Source organism: Sturnus vulgaris, chromosome 3 (assembly GCF_052056855.1).
Source record: "Sturnus vulgaris isolate bStuVul1 chromosome 3, bStuVul1.hap1, whole genome shotgun sequence".
NCBI classification, from domain to species: Eukaryota; Metazoa; Chordata; class Aves; order Passeriformes; family Sturnidae; genus Sturnus; species Sturnus vulgaris.
This window is the reverse complement of record NC_142245.1, coordinates 18,470,621-18,495,568: the sequence shown is the minus strand read 5'-3', so window position 1 is coordinate 18,495,568 and position 24,948 is coordinate 18,470,621. Positions and strand designations below refer to the sequence as shown.

Genomic DNA, 24,948 nt, shown 5'->3' with positions numbered 1-24,948 from the left:
TCCCCAGCCCTTCTCAGAGGGCAGAGGAATAAACTACAGAAGGAAAATTACTGGCAACATTTGGCTGCTGCACCGGATCGTGTTCTGAGGATGAAGACGGATGGGATGTTGGCATGATGGGAAGATGACAGCCACGCACACACACATCCTCTCTCCCAAAAAAAAAAAAAAAAAAAAAAAGCTCCAGTCCAGCTTGACCAACTTCCAATTTTTCCTTCAAAAGGTTTCCCCACTCTCAGGATGCAACACAAAGTGTTTGTCACACACTGACAGTTGGTAACACGGTTATTGCTAACATTCATATATGCAAAAGTAGAGATGTTTGAAAAGTACTTGTTAAAATGTTCACTGGTTAAGATTTCTTTTTTAAATATTAAAAGAATAAAAGCTCTATTAAAGTATTCCCTTCTAATTTAGGAGAACTTCCCAATCAGCAAACAGTTCTGTACAGACAGTGCAATATGTTCTCCATCCACACACAAGGAAAGGTTTTCCACCCACTCCCTCAAACAGCTTTCACTCCCAAGAGGCAAGAACAGTGCTTCTGGTAAGGTTTGCATGAGCTCTGGTAAATGCAATTTAAACAAACTTTTTATTACATGTGGGTAAATATCCTTCTGTAAGCAAAACTATCCTTCCTGTTCCTGTATCATAGTTCCACTACAGTCCTGTAGGTCAAAATTACATTTATTTCCTGTGCAGTAACACTTTTTGTGGATACAGCCTAATTGGATTTGGTTTTGACTTCTAATAGAGGCTGTGAGGGAAAATAAAATATCCTATAGGCAAACAGTGTCAATTCTGTATTTTTACAACTGAAATTAAGGGAGTTTTTTTGAGTAACAGAGGGAAGAAGAAAAAACACCCAGGCAGACTAAAAGAAGCATCACATATGAACCCATAACACTCAGCCTACAAACACAGGTACAACAGGAATTTCACCAAACTCACACCTGTACTAAAATAAGGAAAATCAGTGTAATTTTTATCAGGCATCCCCACGAATTAAAAAAAAAAAAAAGTACTACTTAATTTTAAGCAAAACCTTTATTTTAGCTCATGGGCTTGCTTTGTATTAAAAACAGTTACTTCAAAATCAAATTCACATAAAATTCAGCATGTAAATGAACAGAAGTTGTCATTGGTCAGGATCAGGTTCTGAAAGACAAGGGCTCTGAATGACATTTGAACAATCTCGGCTGGCAACAGATAAAACTGGGAACAGCAGCAGGAGCAGCTCCTGCTTTACAGGCTGAGCAATCAAAGTGCCCCTTCCTTCAGATTTTAAACCACCAGCTGTACACCAGGGCCGTTTAATGATTTCTCCATTTCCCATAAATTCACTCAGCAAGGATTGAAAACAGCGATATCCCAGTTTAATCTGCTGCTTCACAGGAGTGAATTCTCTCGAGTCTTGTTAGAGGCACTGCTATTTTCTGCCAGCAATCAAAGTACTTGTCTTAAAACAATTTCCTTACAACATCAACAATCAAGCTACATTATATACACTTCAATTGTACAATTATCTTTAAAAAATGCCCGTGTACAAAATAGGTTATTTTATTAAAAAAAAAAAAAAATCACATGCTAGATTTCAATTACATCAGCATTTTAAAATAACTGAAAAAATTGATAAATAACATTCCAATTTATTAGGAACACTCCTGCAAGCAAATGCAGGAGTATCTGCACTATATTTAATATTCTAATAAGCTTTTCAGGGCAACTTGTGCTATAAACCTCATGTACAAAGTGTGTGAAAGGCTCTTACTTGTGACAACAGAATAAAAGCTAATTAAGTAAGCAAGAGTATTTCAGTAAAATTATGCTACTTATGAAGTAAATACCACAGGGGCATTTCATTTACAGCCAGTTAGACAAAGAACACAGCTAGTGACCAGAACACATACATTAGTTAAAAGTCAAATATATACAAAAATATATTAGAAAGTGGTTGAGTTTAACCACAGGCTCATGTAAAAAATGTTGTTTTAAATAGCAATAGCAAAAAAATAGCTATTTCTCTATCTGCAACAGTACAAAAGGCAACACCTACATATGAGGTAGCAATGCCAAATTAAAAACAAAAAGAAACCAAAAAAACAACTTTGGATTGAGGAGCATTTCCTATATTTTCATAGCATATCTGTCAATACAAATATTTAAATGAACACTTCAATTGTTTCAATAATTAACTACATTAATTTACAAAATCCTTTACTCAATTAACTTTTTTAAAATTACGGGAAATTGGTTTAGTTACTGATTTTTCCTGTTTCTAAAAAAGCTGTTGCATTTTTCAAACCCAAACACTGTACAGCAAAAACGTGGAGGCTTTATTATACACACTTGGTAAACACTATGGTACATTAAGACTTAATTTACAAAGATCAGAAGAAGCCAACTGTGGTAATTGTATCCTTTTGTGCCTCACAGGCAGACACTGAACGCTTTTTACCCCATATTCAAAGCCATAGGCAAGCTGAGGGTTCATTATTCCCTTCCACGGCCACAGCAAGTGTTTGAAGTGTTTCACCTCCCTCCAGGAGTGTGAGCCACAAGCGTGGCTTCCATCTCCAGGGCCAGGGGTGCTGCCAGGCAGCAGCCCAGAGCTGCCCTGGGCTGCGCTGGAACTGCCTCAACAACGTGGGGCTGGAGAAGGGAACAGCTGTGCCCCTTCTCCCAGTTTCATCTTTTTGTCCTCCTGCAGGTGCAGGGCAGGAGGGGCCAGCTGAGCCTCTCTGAATAAAAAAAATGCTATCAATGAAAAGCCAGGAAGGGAACAACCATCCAGCTGAGCTGTGCCAGGTCTGGCCATGGGGCTGCAGGCCCCTCACGTGGGTCAAATCCTCTGCTTCCAGCTCCACTGACCAAAAAGACCCTGCTACTCTGCCAATTCAGGCAACTAAATTGGACATCTGAAGTTAGATGGTACGAGTAACACCAAAAAATGAACTGGATGGAATTTCAGCATTTATTGTATTAAGAAAATAATATATTTTACATCACAGTGCTTAATTAAATGCAATAAAAAATGTAAACTCAATTCTAGATAAAATTTAGCTTGAAAAATTAGGGCTCGAAGAGTTTTGAAAGTTCACAATTCTTAAAAAATTGAAGTCACAGCCAGTCAGTTCACATAACTCACATCTTGAAGTTTACTCGTAAATAACAACACCCTTGATGCACTCCAGCGTTTGATCGGGTTTTGTTTGTTTGTTTTGTTTTCTTTAAAAGCCTAAATAACAAATGACCAAGTGCAAAGGTAAGAGGTATCTTCTCTGCAGGGAAACTAAGCGTAGCAATACTTGGCCCATCAACCCTGGAGTGCTCTAGTAGATGTAAGGGAATATGCGGTACGGGACGCGCTGGCAATACCTCTCCCAGGCCAAGCCGTACTTCTGCTTACAGTGGTGCTCGTCACGGGCCTCTCGGTGAACAAGCAAGCAGATGAAATAGATCACGTAGAAATAGGGTAAAATGTGATTAAAACCTGCAAAGGGAGAAAGTTAACTTAGATACAGGACAAAAATCCACAGGCAGTAGCTATTAGCATGCTCAAAGCTGGTGACACACTAGTTCAAGGCTGATGCTAAAGCATCAAATATTCAACAGGACAGTGTAAAAATTGTGATATATGTTCACACGTAGATAAAAAAAGATCCACAAACTTACAGAAAGTAATTTTTAAAATTCAGAGTCACAAAATCTACCAATTTCACTCTCAATGCATGCAAAGCTGGCATATATTTAAAGTTCTTTAGTTATCCAAACCACATTTCCAGTCACTCTCTGCACCACTGAACTGCTCCACACCAGGTTTTCTTTATTTTGGCTGCAGACCCGAGTCCAGCTTTGCTTAGAGCACGACTTAACTTGTAGATGATAAGAACTGGAAATGACCCAGAAATGACCCAGATTGCAGCCCAAAAAGCCAAGAGTATTCTGGGCTGCATCAGGAGGAGCATGGCAGCAGGTTCTGATTCAAACCCACTACTCTGCTCTCCTGAGACCCCACCTGGGTGTCGTGTCCAGCTCTGGGGTCCCCAATACAAGCAACACTGTGTTTTGGATGACCTTTCTTTCAAATGTATTTCACTTCAAGTCATCCCTCTACATGGTAACCCTTTGTCTCTAAGCAAATTCCCACTTTTGGCGAACTTCAGCTGAAAACATACTCACTAGCTCAAAAATTTAAAGAGCAGCTAATTAGCAACAAAGCCCCATGGTTATTGAATGATAAAGTGTCAGAAAGATGAGTAAAATTTTAAGTATATGTCAAATCTGCAGCAAGTTAGAAAGGGTAAAATGGAAGAGAAAATGCATTAGACTTACGACACAGAAATCCTCCATTCAATAGGGTTTACTATCTCAAATAATTACCCACTTGGCTTTCAAATCCAGTCAGATGCAAAACATAAAAGCATTTTTGGTAAAATCCGTTTCAGTCTCCAAAACTTACCACAGGGTAGGGACCATGCCAGAGCCATGATGATGTCACCAAGGTAATTAGGGTGGCGAACAAAACCCCACCAGCCCGTGACCAGAAGTCCTTTTCCAGTTGCAGTGGGTATAAATTTCAGATCTGTGAACAGAGTACTGTGGTCAATCCAGGGAAATATGTATTTAAATACTACAAAGAGACAATGAATAAATCACAGCCAATGGAATAAAAAATGTACTCACTGGCCAACTTGGGATCTGCTGGGTTCCGTCGGAAATTGTTTTTCTGAGAATTTGCACTACGGAATATGTAATACCCAATACCTGAAAATAAACACCATGTGTTTTGCATTTTCAGTATTTTCCAGTTTTCCCAGCTTCAACAAAAGCACTCACATGCCCTTTGCCACGCTTATTCCATCAAACTCTTTCCCCTAGAGATTCAACTGATATTTTTCTGGTTCTCAGATCTCTAACAAGATAGAGATGCTATTGGAAACCTGCATTCCATATGCTCCTTCTCATTACTGACTAACTTTGAAGAGATTCTGAAGAACCTTTATTTTCACATCTACTTTTACATTTATATCTGACTTTTTTAATGTAACACTGAGTTCGAAATTCACATAAGGTGATGTGCTGCACTTTGTATGATTACAGCTCAATTCAGCAGCCTAGCACTTTGTTACAGCACCTACTCCATAAACTGACCATTTTTACAAGATCATGGTAATAAAAAAACCAGGCAATGAATTATCTGAGTTTGAAATTAATATCCCCCATCATTTTTACACAGCAGCTTAAACTTGCTTTTTCCAAAGCTGCATTGAAAAAAGATGATCACAACATACTTTGAATAACTGTTATTTAAAATAAATAGATACTCAAGAAAAAATGTCAGCTGAAGATGAAAAAGTTATTTTTTCAGTATTGCACCTATTAAGTTGTACATCCTCTCATTATTTCCAATTCTTTGTCATGTCTACAAAATATGAGTGGGTTTTTTTGGCTTTGCTATTCAGATAACAGGGACAATAAGGCTATATTGATGCAAATTTAAGGTTGTATGTTCATTTAACATCTCTTTTAATATAGGAAGCTGTTTAGAGACAGGTACCTCTTTCACCTGTTCTTCAGGCCAGTGCTGGATAAATATTTTCACAGGAACACGATAGTTACTTTTTCCCTAGGTTCAGCAGAGTGTAGCCAACAAGGTACTGACTTTTTTTTTTATGAGTCAGTCAGATTGACTTAAAAAGGCATCTATTAAATTCAAAATATGTTAAGTCATTTCTTCAATCCAGACAGCACCCACCTACAGCTGCTTCTCAACAGAACAATTAAGTGTTCAGAGTCTCACCTATCCTTCATTTGCTAAAATGAGGGTTTATAATATTCTTTGTATTTCACAGTAGCCAGACAATGACTGCTGCATCTGAGCTAAAGCTTCACCTCCCATCTCAAAGAAACAAAATCAGAACTATATTGTAACTAACAGCAAGAATAACATTTACTTGTAACTTACAGTTCAGGACAATAATTGCAACAGCAGCAGGCCAAGTAATTGTGGTGGGATGACCCACTAAGTAGAAGGCCTGCAGGCTGTAGACAAATGGAACCCACACCAAATCTCCAAATGCCAGCATGAATCCAAATCCATCATGGGTAATGTCCATTGTAGTCAAAACGGCTTCCTAGAAACATGGAGGAAAGAATTTTAGCATTCCCAAAGCCTTCTTCTCTTAACACTGTAATTAGAAATGGAAACAGTTGAAGAGGACAGGCATTTACCTCATTCCAAAGAGCATCCACCACATAGAGAAACTGGAAGCTGTTCACAAGAATCATGGACAGGGATGGCACACTGAGATTGTGGATCTTCATCTCAGCCAAGAGCATTGCCAAGTTTATAACAACCTAAGTTAGAAAAGATTTGATTTAAAAATTTACTTGTAAAAGAAAGTGATCTTTTCTATTATATTACAGGACATTTTAACAGAGGTATTTTTGACCAGTGTTTAAGTTTAAAAAACAATAAACTATTTCACAAGTCAATTCACAACTAACCACATTTCTGAAGCTGTATAACCTCAACACATGAATACTTTAAAAACGGTTTTCATTTGCCACAAAACAAAGACGACAGAAATTTCCTTCGAGTGAAAAAAAAGGTCATTAAAAAGCAAGCAATGTGGAACTGTTTCTCAGTACTCATTTATAAGTGTATATATATAGTATTTATAAATACATATATATATATATCCTTAACATCAATTATGTGTGTGTGTGTAAAAATCCCTCTGTGTAATATTTAAGCAAATATAATAACTCAGATTACTGACTCACCCAGCCAATTAATCCTGGACGCAACTCACAGAAGTATTTGAGGTCAAAACTGCCAATACGAGGGTTTAATTCATGGCCAGTAAAAAAATCATAAATAAAATACCCTGCAGGTAAGACACAACCTCTGTTAGCAATACTCTTCCTTTTATCTGCCACTACACTCCTCCCCATAAATAAAATCCCACTTTCCACTAATGTTCTCTCATTACAAATTTTTAGAAGCCTTCAGAGTGGCAAAAAAAAATAAATTGAAGAGTATGTGCAAAATACAAAATCTACATAGTTTGTATTTTAAGATGCCCTAATATTTTATTTATTAGGAGGACTAACCACTTTAGAAGTTCTCCCTGACACTTGTTCCTTCTTTATCCTGAAGCTCACAGTGTCTACAAATATGACCATATGGCATTAATTAATTTTATATTTTCTCCTACTTAATTGCTTTTGTCTGGAAAAAAGAATTCCCTTTAGCTGTGACAATTACCCATCCCTCAAAAGATGTGGTTAATAAGGAAAATACTTCATGATATCTGGAGAAAAAGAAAAAAGCACTTCACAGAGCAAAGTAAGTCACAGTCTTACAATAACTAGCCCTAAATCTAGCCTTTAATTTGTAAAAATGAAACTAACAATTCAGAAAGAAATTATCCAGAACGTTCTAACTCACCAGAATTTCCACTTGGTGCTAGTTCTTCTTCGGGTGCTTTCAGGGATCGAATGTACAGATAAATGCTCAATGCCAAAGAAAAAACTGCAGCTGCCACTGCAAACTGCATGAAGTGATCGTACAAATAATGAAGCTCAAACTGAAAGTATAATAAAATTCCAATAGCTGCAGCAGTCAAAAGAAAAGCGTAAAACCCTAGAGGATGTAGAAGACAGACATATTAGTCCAAATTAAAAAAAAAATAAATCATCGTTGTAGTAGGACCTACCTAATCCAATCTTTCTGCATTTTTACTTCTTCTAATACTTGTCTATATTCCAGTAACATCTTGGACATCCCATGGTTCAAACTTCTGGGGCACAGCAATGTAACTAAGAGACTCCAAGCCCTGAAACTGTGCTCATCAAAAGGACAAGAGGCAGGAACACTCTGAATACTTCTCCATTATTTTATGCCATAAGGATCCAATTTCAGATTTTCGTGGAAAAATGGACACTGACACTACTAACAGTTATTGAGAGCAGGTCACAAAATTTTATATGTGGGACAGCTGAGACAACCATAATCTCATATTTGGATTATCTTCATATATACCTTGATACAGATAGCAGTAATTGAAGTATTAAAATGATTCATCAAGGCAAAACTTGAATACAAAAACCTTTGCATACTTTGAGAGTATAAAATCATGCAGAATGGATTGATGCCCAAGTAGGAGCAGGCAGTTCTCTACTGCTCTCAGCTAAGGACTTCCTATGGATCCCTTCACAGGGTTGAGGTTAAAAGGAACCTCCAGAGTTCATCTGCTCTAGTTCAGACAGAACCTCCTGTACTGCACTTTATGCCCAGTACCTCCTGTCCTTACCTTTACTCAAAAAATGCTTTTAAATTTGCGTTTAAAATTAGCCTTTCAAGCACCAAGACAATGGCTTTTTTTTAATAATCCAAATTATGTAGCTCATTTCCTTTTATCAGAATGCAGAAAAAATTGCAGCACTATGGCACAGCTAAAGACAAAAGTCCAAAACCAAGACAGGTACAAGCCGGCCTCAACAAGACTCACTTTTGCAGGATGTAATTCCCCTTGTTTCTATTACTTACAGCCCTATTCCAACCTTAAAATGCTGCATCTTACCAGACTATGACAAAACTCAGCTTTTTAATGTAGTATCTAGATTCCACTACCATCCCTGTACAGTGTAATGTCTTGCTCTTGAAGCACATACTTCCTGATTATTATTAATCACCTTTTTCCAAGAAAAGGCTCATCCTATTTTATCCAAGATTTACAACAGATATGCTCTCTGGTCAAACAGTATCTTTCAACATTTGTATTTTATGATGCTGAGCACTACAAATCACACAATGGAATCAGTTTTAGAATAACCAACTGTAACATGCTTACCATTTATCCGGTACTCCAGTTTCCTTCCACTGGAAAGGGGCAGGCCTTCTACAACCTAAGAAGAATAAAATACTAATGTTCAACAATATATTTTCTGTGGGCCTTTCAAGGGAGGAAAACCAAGCTCAACTCTGTCAGAAAGACATTCAGTCAAAGCAACCAGCTGGATACACTCAAACCTGAAGCTCTTGCATTGTTCTAAAAACCATACTCTGGATAGCATATTGAAAAGATTAACCGTGGCAAATAAAAATGTTTTTTAAAATAAACCTCTTCCTAACCAACTTCAAGAAAGCAGAACTGCTCCAATCACTGCGAACATGTACAGCAATAAAACATGATTGATCTACTTGAGAGTGTCCTTTCAGAAACTTCCAGTAACCCTCAAGTCACAAGAAGAAAGGAGAACCTTGGCCTGATGTGCATATGGCTAGAATGGTTTATAGCCTCCTGTAAACGAACATTACATTCCAAAATGCTGGATATCCATAAGATACCAAGTATCGAAATAGTTTGTGAATTTAAAAGTCAGATACTTAACATTCTTCTAGAGTCCTATCAAGCAAAGTTTGTCCACACTTTGATCTGAATGCCTACAAAATGCCTTCTGCCTTCTCTAATGAAAGGCTCTGAAATGCAAAAATTCTTGATCAGCTGTGCTGTTTTAAGCCTACAGAAATCTGCAGCAGCTATATTCCAGTTCATTATGAAAAACTCATTAAATTGCTTTCAAATTCACTGCATTTAGAACATACTCCACCTTCCAGCCTAACACACAGTTTAGTTGCCCATAAAGACCCAATTGTTCCCAACAGCCTACCTTTCCAATTGGCAGCAAGTAAAACACAGCTTGAAGGAAAAACCACAGAAGAAAGACACCAAATACCCTCCCGTCCCAAAGACTCTTAAGTGCTGGCAGAGGAGGGAAGTTCAGAAGACTTGGATCATCTTGCTTGCACAACAACAGCAAGTAAAATACAGTAGCAGGCAGGAGAAGTATCAGCATGAAGGTCCCTGTAAATAGACATCATGGCATGTTAGAAGGTAAGCACAGAAAATAAAATAGTTTCAATCTCACTAAAAAAGCTCAGTATTAACATCAGTAACAAAGAAGAGGCTGTCGTTATCTTCAACTGAAGAAGACAGCAGCAATCCCATAATCATGTAACAGCACACTGAGACATTCCTCTCACTCCCATACATGGTCATCTACATTCATGGCATCCATTCAAAAATTACCAAAAACTACCTAAAAATACTGTCAAATTTCAAACACCTAAGTTTTGAAATGCAAAAGCTTTGCTAGCTATTCTTAAATTTAATCTAGAAATATTTAAATCTCACTGTGCAAGGGATAGCACAAGATACAAACACCAAGGGCAAAAAAGGTTCTTTGAGTGCCACCAAATCAAGTGAATCACAACAATTTTACTCTGAATTCTGCAGCCAAGGTCCAAAATGCAGTTCTTGACATGACAGTATGGTCAATAAGTAAAAAACCCACAAAACAGTACTAATTTTCAACTATTAAGACAATTTGCATACATACCAATTCTTCCCCCAAACTCTAGCTCCTTTGTTCTTCTTGGTACTTTCTCAATTGGTTTCACAGCCACAAAAGTCTTTTTCTCTGAATAGATCTCTTCTTTCTTCTTGTCATCTTTCCTTGGACGCAAGCTGTACTGCTCAAGTACACGCTTGATTTCCAGGTCCGGTTTTAACTTTTGCTGTGAATGAATAAAACTAACTTACTAAAACATTTCCCAGTGATTCTACTTTATTTTACTCCAATATTTTATATTTCAGAGGACATTACTCATTATAAAACACCAATACACAATTACCCATTCACATAAAGAGACTGCTAAAATCAAGCACTGTAACCTATTTGGCCATGATTACAGACCAGCAGCAGTTCCAATACAGATCATCCACTTCCACGCTCCTCCTTTCCCTTCTGCCATATGCCTGGGCATTGGATAACCATCAGGACTAGGGCAAAAAATAATCACTTTCTCTGTAGCACACTTACTTAACCTCTAAGTTCTATGTTGCCTTCTATTTCTGCTTGATTGTAAGTGTAGAAGAAGGGATTAGAGGTGACCTCACCCCTGAAAAGTGACAGTTGTGCTAATTGCCAAACAAGAGGAACAACCTTGCCCTTAATGGGTTGCAGCTGTGACTAATAAAGACGAGTGTAATAAAAGGGGTGGGTTGGCTGGTCAAGGGGATCTTGGAGGAAAAGGGCCTAGAGGAACAATCCAGAGAGACACAAAGTATAATAAAATAAGGGAGAGAGTTGCTGCAGTAAAAGATCTGCCATGAGGTCAGTCTGAGCCTGCTGCTGGAGCCTGCAGTCATAGTCCAGCTAGGTAAAGCCTGTGTTCAGTCTCTGCAAACCAATACTTGCAGTCACAATCCAGCAGGAAATAGCCAGCAGTCAAGAGTCTGCAGCTGGACCCTACAGCAGGAGCTTGCTGCAGTAGAGTCAAGATGGCAAAGCTGTGAAAAATAATAAACCAGGACCCTTTTCATGTTGTTAAATGGGAGTCTGTGTCTTGGCTCACTGCTATCCCTAATGAGAGGTCTGCTGCAACACTTGATTATTGTATTGCTCTTTTCTAGGAATTTCAGAGAGAGCCTACCTAGCAACGTGACAAAAAGCTAAGGGCAAATTCCATGTTCTTACCTCCAAGATGATGCAGGATGTGTCATTTTTTTCTGTACTTTCAGGTTCACCATTGTACCTTTTGGTGTTATTCTCACTTGGTTTCTGGTTAAAAAAAGAAGCACAGTTTAGGCTTTCAGTGTCCTATATATGGCAAAGTTCTGCAGAACTGAAAGTTTGGTTTTCCATAAAATATCTTTGAAGAAATAAATTCCCTCATAAAAATTCTTCTCATGAGTCTAGCTTACACAGCTCTGGTAAGACATGACTCATACGTTTATTTCAGCTAAAGTTTTGTTGAAGAGAACCTGGTCTTTCCAGTCATACAAGAGCCAACAGATCAATCCTACTTCTCAAACAGAAGCCAGGACAAAACCACCAAAGATTTTTTTAACCCTTTTATCCCAAAAGGTTAAAAGTACAAAAAGTAAACAGTAGCTGCTGGCTAAAAAACTACTTAAAAGTAGTTTGTGATCCACAGGCACTGGGTCACACAGTTCAAAGGAGCTCACTGCAAAACAAACCCCATAACTATTTCAGTGCCTAAGAGTAGCAATTTACTAAACCTATCTAGTTTATATTAATCTGGTTTAGTTTAGCTGAAACCTAACTAAAACTTGTTTATTTTCAACAGAACAGCAGAATGCATTTTCAGTTCAAGGGACTGTATCTCAGACAAGTGAGAAGCCATCTCAAGGGCACAAGAGGCAGAAAAAATGCTGTTTGTCTCTTCATAGAGAAACATTGCCTCTATTCCACTTAATGATCACCAGAACCATTTTTAGCGCTCAATCTTCGCAAAAATGCTAAGAACAAACCTAATAAATTTCAGCTAAACACCAGATATTGGTAAACTTGGAAATCCCTACAGGTTAGTTTTTATAACAAAACCAGTTTTGCAATATTATCCATCAGCAAGGCCATGTTTAAATATTCCATGCTGCATATTTTCCACTATTACTGTAAGAAAATGTATATGGTAACAGAATTTATTTTATTTTAAATCCTAATCCCTACCTGCCACGTATCAATTAATACATCTAAAAGGAAGCTAACTTCCCTTTGCCCCATTTCACAAGCGGAAGCATGTGGTTAACAACGACTTCGATATTAAATATTAAAAAAAAGTGTTTGTTTGGATACCGAGAAGTTTGCACTATCACCAGATTCAAGTGAAACTTTATAACCTTGGTTTACCTCTCAATAATTTCCTCAAACATTGCAAGCTAGAGACCGTATTTCCAAAGAAAAAAAAGGCAGTTCTGAGATATACTTTTGCAGGTAATTATGCTGTCCAGAGAACATGAACTGCAGCTGGCTTTTACAATGATAAACCCAAGCTGCATAAAACCAATCTTTCACAAATAGCAAAAGTTTCTTCTAATAAAAATCCAGCAAACCCACACACAAAAAAACCCAACAAACAAAACTAATACCGGTAGAGCTAAGCTGGTCTCCTGAATGGCTTTCTTTTTGTCATCTTTGTGTTCCCTGCTTTGGGAAGCAGAACGACGCCTGCCCTTTGCTGGCCGACCAGGAGACCGAGAGCGAGAGCGGGATCTGGTGTTACTTCTTCTGGAGGGAGAACTTGAAGAAGATTGGCTCTTCCTGTGCTTGAATGATGACTGTGACTAAAAGAAAGAGGGAAAGAAAGCAAAATCTTATCTGTGTCTCAAAGAACAATTCTAGAAACATGGGGGGTTTTTGTGATGAGGACGCTAGCACACAGTTCCGTAGTTTTATTTCCTCTACTGATGCTCTACAAAGCCTGTTAAGAAAGAGCAACTGCAGAATACTCATTTTGCTGGCAATTCCTAAACAAGCCTGTTCCAAGTCCAGCTGCTGTTGGCAATTCCTGTTGAAGCTACAGAAATGGGGCTATGGATGTAAGCTACCAAAGTGAGCACCAAGCTGTTAAGCACACTACCCTCTCAATCCTGTGCAGAGGGAAAGGAATTGAGAGCTCTCTCTTAAGCCCTCAGAGGCTGCTTTCACTTCCACTACTCAGCTTTATTAATGCATTTGACATAGCAAAGTTCATCACCTGCGTGAGGCAACACAGAGCAAATCAACACAAAAAAACCCTTCAGCCTAATAATTTTATTATCTCTGGTAACTAGTTTCATAATCAGTTTACTCCAAAAGCATTGTTTGATTTCTCTGTGAAGTCTGTAAAGCTGATTTCTCCATGTGAAGTTTCCACCATGCAACTTATATAATGCATAAACGTTTCCTGACAAAGAAAAGCATTTTCCCAGCTTGACTCTGCTAACCTCCATGCAGAAGTAACAAGTCAGAAAGTGTTAAAACAGTGAAAACAGTTGCCTACCTCAAGGCAGAAACATTTTAGTCCCAAAAAAGAAGGCTGTTACTGGGCATGGACAATGCCACTGTCACAAGAAGTGACACTATAGGTCACATAAACACACAGGAGCTGGCTTTGAACCTATGCCAGTTTCAAAACAGGCCATAGTAATGAACTACAGTGAACATCAAAATAGGGCTTTTTCCTCTTGCATTAATCATTTTCAACTGAAACTTCATCTATGAAGTTTCAAAGGCCTTTATTAGTAACAAAAAATGAAAAAATAAAGATATGTAAAGAGGAAGGAATATGCTTATATGACATGAACCTTTATCAAGGGTTTGTAATTGTCAAAAATACCTCAATGAAGCCTTTGAGGACCTAAACCAGTAAAAGCTGTTTGCAGATGTTTTAAGCATGTGCTTGAAGGGCATGCACTGTTTATACTTACAGTGACCTGCATCTTCCCATTTGTTACCAATTTTTCTTACTTAGAGATGGAAAACCATGGAATTAGTATCAACCCACTGACTGCTACCTTTGCAAGGTACCCAAACGAATCTTTCATGAAAAATCATGCTATAGAGCTCCTGAAGGATCAAACCTGGTTTTCCTCAAAAATACCACATTTTTTTTACATAAAACAACCATGATACTTTCAAGATAGGGTCATTCTGAACTTCTACTTGAGGTGTCACACAGGAAGAATCTTTTATTTAGCACCAATTCCTTGAAGACACAATTAAAAACTTGCAAAATAACTACCCAGTCATTAGATGAAGTACTGATAATTAAAAATGTGTACTCACCCTTATATCACTTTCTTTCAGTGCAAGTTCAGTTCCATCTTTGTACTTGACAGTATAAAGATGAGCAACATCATCATAACTGGTCACTTGTACTTCATAGTACAGGACACTTCCTGGCCAACGGCCCATCACCACCTCGCCATCAGCAAACTTCCGGCTTGGCATTTTCCAAACAGAATCCCTAGAAAATAAATCAGTCAGTCCACATGACAGCTAAACATCAGGCTTCATTTTCCCCTGCTCTCTTTCTGTATCATGTGACTGAAAGGGGGACACTTACAACAAGTCTCCACTTTAAATCGGGAAAAAGCTGTGTGATAAGAAAACAGCAGTGATCTCTTTTCCAAATCATCAGTAGACAGAAGAAAGAGTCTTAAAATAGAGGGAAGATTGAAGTTGCATGTTCTGGAAAAATATTCAGATGCATAAACTAGCACTAAACTATGATATACAATCTCCATCATCAGCAAAGCACATCTTTGACCAAAATTACATAATGAAGCTCATCTTATCTAGAGGGAAATGCAAATTACATGGTATTGAAGTGTCCTCTAACCCTTGTTTCCTGTGGTTCTTCAGAAATAACAGAAGTGATGATTTCTAAACATTAAACATACCCAATCTCTTCAACACTTACAGCCGCATTACACACTTTCTTCAATTTATTATACCAAACACTCAAATGTTAGGAAACTTCAGGATTTAAGGTCCTGTCTGGGTTATTTTTCTTTTCCACCTCTTCAGCACAAAAGCATAATGCCCTTTCCAGGGTTCCGTGGGAAAACAAAGCACAGCATCAGAGGAATCACACAGCAACCTGAAAAACTAAATTCTATCCCCCTGTCTGCATCATCAGTTTTTTACTTGATATTGACAAAACTTGGTGTAAGTGACTCCTACCTTTGGTTCATCCCACCAGGTGCTGGGAAAAACCACAATTACAACTTAGAGAAAGTTGTTTTTAAGTGTGAAGTCCTGTCGAACTGTTTGTAAAGTGCTTTGTGTTATGTCACTGCCTTCCGAAAATAGATATCCGAAGCAGAATATACTTTTAATCCCAATGTATCAAGTGAGACTAACTTAAAAGTCTGGGGTTAAATACACACTAACATTTCTACTGGCACCATGTGTACAACCAACACAGGAGCTCAGAGGGGATGGCAGGGACAGGGACAAGACACAAAGCACAAAATGCTGGTGCAAAAAGCATTTCATTTTAACTTATTTGCTTTATAAATAACGTGTGAGGCCACACAAACTAAGGTAAACACAAGTCTTTAACTAGATAATCATTACATATTAACTAACCTGCAGTGAAAAGTTAAGATTCTTGGGAAAAAATACTGTTAATATTCAATCACAGACCTTCAGACGCTGGGGGATGGGGCTCAGCAAGATTTTACAATCAATATTTATTCTGGCATTTTCTGACATTGCTGCTGCTGTTGAATTTTACACCTGTGTAGCTCTCCAAGTCAAAAAACCAAAAAACTCAGCAGAATTCCCTCACAAGGATTTTATTACTATTATTCCAAACTGCTTCAGAACAGAAACATCTGGCCATCTCCTTTGCTGTATTTGGAGGAGAAAAAAGTTTTATAATTCGGTTTCACTGACTCTAGCCAGTCAGAAAAATGATGAGTTCTAGTCTGCACTTGTTAGGCATGTGCCAAGCCCTTCTGCCTTCTAACTAGTGTTTCTTGTCCCAGTTTCTGCCTTGTTTCTGTCTTATTCTTTCTGAATTCCCACTCCTCCAACATTCTTTTATCCTAGTCAGCTTAAACCCTTCAAATTCAAAGCCCCATTTCTTATGACTTCCAAATTTTAATTTCAAATTCTCCGTTCTCTCCTTACCCCCCACCCCGTCTCGGAGTCTTTGTGGATTTTCTGCCTTTTCTGCCCTTGCTCACCAAACCAGTTCCGGTTCTTCTTTGTCACCCCTGCTTCAATCTGATCTCAATCCCCACTTCCATCTCCTTGCCCGGTTTTCTCACCCAAAAGGCAGTTCTTTAGGAGATCCATGTTTACTACTGCTCTTTCCCAGCCTCTCGCAGCCGCAGCTTCTTCCTGCTCTTCCATAAATAGTCTGAGCACCGGAGCACCCAGGAGCGCACTCAGAGCTGTCACCAGATGTCATACCCTGATCCATGACTCCATTTCCCCCCTGCTTGCTGCACTTCCTACACTCCAGCCAGCTGTTTCTTCTCCTGGCCTGCAGCACCTCAGGCATCAGCTGCAAACCTGGAGCCTGACCAGGACAAAGCTGGCGGATCCTCAGACCAAGTTGTAAAAAACAGAATCTTTGGAGAGTAAATCCTTTTCAAAAAGGGTAACATTTCTTCATGAAGTTGTTACTGAGGATATGTACACTCGTTTTTCCAATTTCTAGCAACCACTTCAGAATTTAAATATCATTTCATAGGGATAATAAATTCTCTGCCAGATTTCAAACCCTAGCAATGCTGTATGCAAACACCAACCTCGTTCTCAAAAGGAGAGGAAGTTAGTTTTAAAAAACTGAAAAATGTGATTGAAAGACCTGAAGCTAAATCAATGTCACATAATTCAGCCTGAAGTAGGTATCACCAATATGAGATTCCAAAATAACAAATAAACAAGTGGAAATATCTTCTGACTCAAAAGTAATTAACAAACTTATCAATAGGAAAACTTACATATTTTTAAATTCTTTTCCATAAATATTACAGTTTAATAATAAGCTCAAACATTAAACATGAAAATAATTACTTCGTACCCTATGAAAAATAATCACCTCCTGTGAGGGAGGTTTGCAATCATCATTCCTTATATCCTTATATCCCACTTCAAAAAGCTGCACCTTTTAAAGGCAGCCTTCATCTGTTCAGATAGCAAACACAATTACTGGCATCAGGAAGAAAAAAGACAGGAAGTTTTTTTTTTAAATTCTGTTTAGAGATTACATTTTTTATTGACTGCTCTTTGAAGTTCTACACACCCCTGGTAATTTTCACGGTATCAGCTGGCATCAGCCTAACATTCCCGGGGCACAAACTTTTGTATTCCCAGGGCTTCAAAACATGAATCCAAAGAAAATTCTCATACGATGCACCCTACACTGTACACACCTGAAAGTTTATAGTCATTTACTCAGGAGATGAAATTTGTGTTTTCTGAACCATTACTATTTTCCTTTAGGAATCTAGAGTTTAAGAGAAAGGATGAAAAAGACTTTGTATCCTATTCCAAGCCAAGCCAATTAATGTAAATCTCCCTGGAGCTTAAAAGTTGGTAAAGAATAGAAGCTTCTGCTGACTCAAACAAGAATGAAATAATTAAAAAGAAACTTGGCTGAGAAGTATATTGCCCCATGCATGCACTTCTGGTCTTCTTAATGACTCTCACTAGATATGTGGGAAGATATTTCAGTGTGAAGAAAGTGATGACTTTTACCTTGCAGCCACATGGAGATCAGCACACTCCATCAGCAGAAGTTGGGAACACAGTGTTAAGAACAAATAAACACTGAACAAGTCTTCCCTCTTGGAAGAGCAAAGCTCACACACACTCAGTGATTTTATTTACTAATTCTGACATCTCACCGCTGTTAGATAACGTTCGGGATGTTAGAGGAGGGAGCTAGATGAATGCAAGAAAAAATGCAGGAAGGTAAAGAATGACAGCTGACAGTCAAGGCAAACAATACACGGAAAGTTACTACTGAATTCACCAAAGACGGCTGTGCAGGACCTTTTCAGCCACACCATTACTCTCTCCACATTTCTAGCTCTTCACCTTCAGAACGGTGGAGAACCTATCCCTGTCCAAGCCAACTTAAAAACAAATACACCACTAAAACCAAGTACAAACAAGCCTCGAGGCAAAAATAACAACCCATCAACCCTCGGGCCGGGAATCGAGGATCTTCCCTTCAAACAGGCTTTCTACGGGAAGCCCCGCAGGCGGCGGGGACGCGGCAGGAACCCGAAGTGGCCGGGCAGGGCCCGGGAGCGGCGGGGCGGTGTTGACAGGAAGGGCCCCACGTGCCGGCGGAGGCCCGGCCCCTCGGCCCCGCCCCGCCCGCGGCCGGGCCCTGGCGCGGGGCCTCCGCCGCGGGGGAAGGGAGGGGCCGCGCCGCCCCTCGGCGGCCTGTTCCCGCTCGGAGCCCGTCGCGGCGGAGCCGAACAAAGCGGGGCCGCTCGGCCCCGCCACCTCCGGAGCCGCAAGCGAGAGGCCCGCGCCGCCCGCCCGCCCACCGGGAGTGAGGCCCGAGCGCGGCCGCGGCGATCGGCCGGACCGCTTCCCGCCGGGAAAGCCGCCAAGGAAAAGCTGGGGGGAGGGGAGGGGGTGGGAGGTGGGAGTATCCGGCCCCTCGCGCGCCGCCATTCCCGTTACCTGGAGCCCGCCCGCGCCGGGCCGGGCCGGAGGCGGTTCCGCGGAGCGGCGGGAGCGGGGCCCGAGCGCGCGCCGCTCTCCGCTGAGGGGAACAACCGCCCCGCCGAGCGACGGTTACGGCCGCGCGCACGGCCCCGCCCCCTCTCCCGCCCGCCAAGCGCGCCCATTGGCCGGGACGCGCCGTTTGAATCGCGGGCTGGCCGCGCGCCATTGGCTGCACGGGCGATGGCGCGGCCCGCCTTCCCCGCCCCGGGGCGCGCGCCCGGCCCCGCCCCTCTGTGAGGGGAGCGCAGGGGGGGGAAGGGGCGAGCTCGGCCCCCCCCATCGCCCCTGACCGGGGGTGGTGGCGAGAGGGGAGGGGAATGGAGAGCGGGGCGGGAAGGTGGCTGTCGTGGCCATGGGGGCAGGCTCGGACCACCGCGCCACCCAGGCCCCGCCGCCCGTGTAAACAAAACCGAGGGTTTTGTACCGAGGGTTTTGTTTACGGAGCACTCGCGGCGCCGCGGGCGGCGGGACCGCGAGTCCTCCTACAGCGTCCGAACAACCCTTCTTTCTTCCAGCCCTGCGCCTCCAGCACTCAAACGATGACAAAATGTGGTAAAAATGCAGAAAACAATATCCCCTCTCGCTCAAAACGAAAGATGAAAAAGTGCGAAAAAGCGGAGGTGGCGGGGCAGCGAGTGCTCGTACGCTGACCGAACAACAGGCTGTGCTGCCTCCAGCACTAAACAAAGCCAAAATGTGGTAAAAACGCGGTGAAAACGCACTGAAAACACCCGACTGCCTCCAAAATAAAAATAAAAACGGCCAAAAAAAGCAAAAAAGCAGAGGAGGCTTCTGAAGCGGTGAGACGACAAGTGCTCCTACACTGACAGAACAGGCTGCGCTCTCTTCAGCCCTTCGCCTCAAGATCTCGACAAAGCCAAAATGTGGTAAAAACACGGTAATAGAAGTGCAGTAAAACCACACCCACTCTCTCCGAAAGGCAAATAAAAGAGGGTCTAAAAAACAGCAACGTGTGGTGTAGTTACCCCCGTGCTTTTGGGGCAACTTTTCCTGAAAGGCCATTCGAGTTCCTGGCCAGATTTTGTAATCAGGAAGTCTAAGCAATACTTCAGCAGGCAGAAACAAAATGTGTGGTGGAAAAGTGAACAAATTGTTCTTAACATTGAGGTTTAGTGTTCATATTAGTTATTTCCAGGGTTGGGATCTTAAAAGTGGTGAAGTGCTTTAAGAGTGAAATAAAGACGTGTTTGTGTCCACACAATCTTTATGGACCTCCCAAATTTTCTAAATTTGGCTAACAAGTGATGCTCTGTCCTGATAAAGCTTCCTAAATGAAGGGAAGTTCCCTAAAGACAAGAGCACGAATAGAAAACTGCCAGTACCATGCAGACACAGCAAAAATCTCAGATAAAAAAGAACCCTAAAACAATAGCAACATCACCATAAAATAAAATTTAAAAAAAAAAAAAAAAAAAAAAAAGACCCAAAATTCACAGCCAAAATGAACTGACATAAACAGGCCCTATGGTTAGTCATGAGCTTAACTTGTCTGAGACATAATTGTTATATTTAGGGGGTTGGGGTTTTTTTGCTGTTGTTAATTAGTGGTTTGTTTATTTGTATTGGGGCTTAAGTTTCTAGCTATAATTTTTGAATTAAGAGTATGGCAATCTTTTTTCCTCTAAGTGATTGCAGGAAATGGGACTTCCTGGATGAATTACAAATATATATATATTTTACTATTAATTCTACTTATCTTATCCTTGATATTTTTAATTTTTGCAAGCAATTTTTTTAAATTGCATTTTGTATCTCCCCTATTTTTGTACCACAGAGGTGCAGTTTAGTTTGTCAAGCAGTCGTATTTTTCACTACGTGATGCAATAGAGGATGTCTAAAGGAGGTTAAGAGTTACTCAGTCAAACCAGAGCCACATGTAAGCATAGATTTTAACAAATGCAGTCAGAATAAATTTGATTTTTAGTTGTGTTAAGGCAATCAGCTTTATCTGAGACACAATTTAGTACACAAAAAAGTGCAACTGAAGCTTGATTTCTGACTTCAGATAATGAATATTTTGGTTCCAGCTAAGATTTCTGCTTTATTTACTATTGCAAAGTTTACAACTATAATGTTAAGAACTGTTTTCAGCAGTTCAATCTAAATTACAGCAGGTAGTGCTTGGAATGAGCCTGCTTCATTTTGTTGGCAGCAGAGGCCTACAATTAATATGTTTAAATATGAAGGGTTTTCTTTGAAGTCTCGTTGAGAGAAAAAAGTTGCCTTCAGAGAAATTGTTTGAGTTTGGGATTGTTTACTGAACTTGGATTAGAAACCTCTTGGCCCACTAAGAACTGTTTATTGCAATTCTGCCAGTGATAATTGGTGCACATTTGAGAGATTATTTCAGAAATATTTATAGGACTGTCACAGGACAACTATAAAATGGGACAAATGTGAAATCCAACCAGCATCACCACCAGCAAAATGATCTGCTGCAAGTTAAGTCTGAAATTTGCCAAGATCTAATAAAGCATTTCAATCCCACAATGTAAAACTAAGAAAATAATTCTCTAGGCTTTCATTTTAATGAGAATCCCAGAATCATCAAGAAGATGGATTGGAAGAGATCTTCAATATATCCTAGTCCAGCCAGCACCCCAGCACCACCATAATCACCCGTAACCCCTAAAAAGTTGCAAAAACCTAAAGCTGCCAACACAAGAAGGTTGAGAAACATTCTGATAAATGGCTTTAGCAGACGCTACGGGGGTGGGTGGGGTAATAAGCTTCTGTTTCCTCTCCTGATTAGGCCTTTCTTCAGTGGAAGAAAACACCCATAAGACTCCTAGTAATGTGGTGGGTTTTACAGTCTTTGAAACAACCCATGTATATTCATGTGTGTGTGAATGTTTTATGTGTTTATGTTTTATATACACATTTGTGTATATACACACAAATATACATATATACATATGCATACATATATATATATGTATATGTTTCTCTTTCTCCTTCTCTCTAGTATCACATTTGATCAAAGCATCCCAGCCTGTCCAGTGAAAATATATCTACTTTTTGCAAGAGTAGAGGAAAATTCCTGGCTGGCAGCTGTGTTCCTGACATGAAGCCAAGCACTTACCTGCTGCAGCCAAGCTGGTGATGAAGAACATATGCACTGTGTCACATCACAAAACATAACTGGAAGGGAAGGCAGAGTGAATTCTGTGTGTGGACAAAACCCATCTCTTCTCTGCTTCTCAAACGTTGAAAAGCTGATGATCCACTTCTTAAAGATGTGAGTGTGCTCAGGCATTTGGGGGATTATTCCATTAGTATATGTAATTTCCTTCGTATTTTTTCAGTGGTAGAATGCTTCTTATTAAAGGAGCGGGAGATTTGAATTAACCTCTGAATGTTACCTAACTAAATCAATAAAGTTTTTTTTTGCACAGACCTCAATAAGGCAGGGATTCCACCCTTGTCCATGGAAAAAGTTTCTCATTATATATTAATTTATTATGTAGTGAATTGGAACTTCAACCCGCCTATAAAGGAGCAGCCTGCTAACAAACACTGCTGCCCTGGGCAAATTAAGTTGAACACTTGCATTCTGGGAGGTTTTGCAAAATGTTTATCTGTAGAAACAGCTTTAAAAAATACTCAAGGCTATCAACCATGCTGGGCTCAGCAATAAGAAGAGGGACACAGATACATGTAAACTGACTCCAGTTCTCTAAACAGGAGAAGGAGAAAAAAAGCACATTGAAACTTTGATCTGCACAACAGTGCAACGAGTTTCCTTTCTGTATTGTACGTGAATTTATAAGTAAGACTCATTATTGACTGAGGGAAGTTGATGCAATTGTCCAAGAAATGGGTCTTGAGATAAGAGTTTTGGCTACTGTATCTTCTGCTGGGCTGCTTACCTTGCCATTTCTGCAGCACGGCTGTTAAATTACTCCAGCAGAAAGCCCTCGGGACAGTCGAGTTTCTGAAAGCTTATGGAAAACAGACTACAGGATTTCCAAGTATTGGTAAGACAGACCCATTTCTATACAGCAAAATTATATCCTTCAAAGAGTTGTAAATGTTTAAACAGAAAGTGGCTTTCATTCTAGAGAAACAGAGAAAACTTTAAGTGGGTTATTCTGAATACAAAGAAAAATCACGTTCATCCCCTGGGTACTCACTGACTCAAAAGCAGTTTCCCAGAAGTCTTCTGTCTTTTAAACCTGTATTCTTCATCTTCAGAAAGAGGCTACAGAGCAGAGTGACTTCTGCAGGGATCTCCACAGGATGGGAGGCGGAGAACCTACCTTTTCCTGGTTCCTGTGTGACAACCTGCCCTCCATGGGGGGACAAACTTGGCCTCAGTTCCCACTTCTGGCACATGAACGCTGTTACATCCCTAAACATGAAGGCACTCTGGTACCTGAGGAAAAAGAAACAAATGAAACACGTGGCAAATGCTAAACAGACAGAGCCCAAAGGCTTTGAAGTGCCAACACAAACAAGTATACATGTATATATGTGTATGTGTATATAATAAATATTAATATATATGTATATAGATAAAGAATGAAAAAAACATTAACTTTCCAACCTTATTTTTGCAACCGATGCATGATTTTTATGTCCATGGCTGGCAGTGTGCACAACTCCCTGCAGCAAAATGAAACTAATATTTCAAATTTATTTATTTGTAAAGCAGGCTGAAGAGGCCACTGGTCTGGAGTGAACAGGCATCGGAGCCATGGGACACAGCCAGACAGGGATCAGCAGTGAGGTAAACGAGGCCCTGCATCAAGGCACAATATTGCACCCACCTCCAGTTTTCTAAATTGTGTTAAAATTTCACTGCAGTATGGGGAAATATTTAAGGAAAATAACTAGGGTAAATTTGGACACATATTTGTAACAAATATTTTTAACACTGGGATATGTAGAATAGGTGATGATTCTTACCAGTGTACAGACACCAAAGATATGATTTTATTTCACATGGCGTTCATGTTCTCTCTCTTGTATTTGGTGCTAATGCTATCCTCCCACCTCTCATCTTATTCTAGAAAAAAAAATAAATCTAATTACTCCAAACATGCAGGCCTAAACCAGAAGTGATAAATGAAGTTATCAGTTCGATGCATCTAGCAAAAGATGAGCTCACATATTTTGGCTTTAGGAGCTGTATCACTGCATATCTACTCTTAATAAAATTGACTTCTTCTCTGATTAAACCTGCTCAACTAGTCCTGTTTATAATTTTTTAAAACACAGTAATTTAAATATTAATTAACCCTTTGAACTTAAACGTCTATATTTCTAATAACATGTTAAGATATATATTCATGTACTTAGTCTATCTACTGCGGTTTCTAAAGATGGAGGGTTTAAACTGATTCAAGATGTGGTGTTTACTATTTAGAAGAGACTTCTAGAAATCAAACTAGCACACATGCATCTTGTTCAGCATTTCTAGAAGTATTAGTAATAAGTGTTAGAGAAAGGCTTCAATATGTGTGATCCTAGGCATTGTTCATTGCTTAACATTTGAAATCCTTGTTTCAAAAAATATCCACATAGATTTGGTTTTGTTAGGAGCAATTTCAGTAAATGAATCAAGATGCTTCAGGGCAGAATTTGCATGTACAAGCCTACACCTCCCTCATGTCCACAAATCTCTCTTACCTACCTCCCCTACATTTTACAGTCTGTATACTCTGGCTGTGGCTTTATATGTGGACCATTTATAGCACAACAAATTTGTGTCCAGATTCTTGGTTAAGCACTGAGCATCCAACAGCTGGAACAGAATTGCTGAAAGACACTGTGAATGTGAAAACTTTCAGTGAGCCAGTACCTGGAGACAGATAAGCAGCAAAGATAGAGACTTCAGAGTCTTCTCTTTGTCTGTCTCCCCTG

General features: G+C 39.8%; 1 protein-coding gene and 1 long non-coding RNA gene across 2 annotated transcripts; one reads left to right on the top strand and one right to left on the bottom strand.

Annotated features, from left to right (window-relative positions):
- Window positions 1-1,032: 1,032 nt before the first annotated feature.
- On the bottom strand, window positions 1,033-19,172 carry LBR (lamin B receptor). Its single transcript, XM_014877457.2, has 14 exons — window positions 19,018-19,172; window positions 14,644-14,824; window positions 12,966-13,160; window positions 11,551-11,634; window positions 10,411-10,588; window positions 9,682-9,875; window positions 8,862-8,916; window positions 7,457-7,651; window positions 6,790-6,893; window positions 6,235-6,360; window positions 5,969-6,137; window positions 4,687-4,767; window positions 4,463-4,585; window positions 1,033-3,493 (listed from the first exon to the last, which is right to left on the bottom strand). The coding sequence occupies exons 2-14, from the start codon at window positions 14,806-14,808 to the stop codon at window positions 3,333-3,335; spliced, it is 1,830 nt and encodes a 609-aa protein (XP_014732943.2). The 5' UTR covers window positions 14,809-14,824; window positions 19,018-19,172; the 3' UTR covers window positions 1,033-3,332.
- A 22-nt stretch (window positions 19,173-19,194) lies between these two features.
- Window positions 19,195-24,263, top strand: LOC148224206 (uncharacterized). The gene is made up of 2 exons (XR_015802180.1): window positions 19,195-23,060; window positions 23,278-24,263. It is a non-coding gene; the product is annotated as an uncharacterized LOC148224206 (long non-coding RNA).
- The last annotated feature ends 685 nt before the right edge of the window (window positions 24,264-24,948 follow it).

Coding starts and splice junctions, on each gene's coding strand:
- LBR (XM_014877457.2), bottom strand. CDS start 14,808: ATGCCAAGCCGGAAGTTTGCTGATGGCGAGGTGGTGATGGGCCGTTGG. Junction 11,635..12,965: donor AGACCAGCTTAGCTCTACCG/GTATTAGTTTTG, acceptor TTTTTTAACCAG/AAACCAAGTGAGAATAACAC. Junction 4,586..4,686: donor AGCAGATCCCAAGTTGGCCA/GTGAGTACATTT, acceptor CTCTGTTCACAG/ATCTGAAATTTATACCCACT.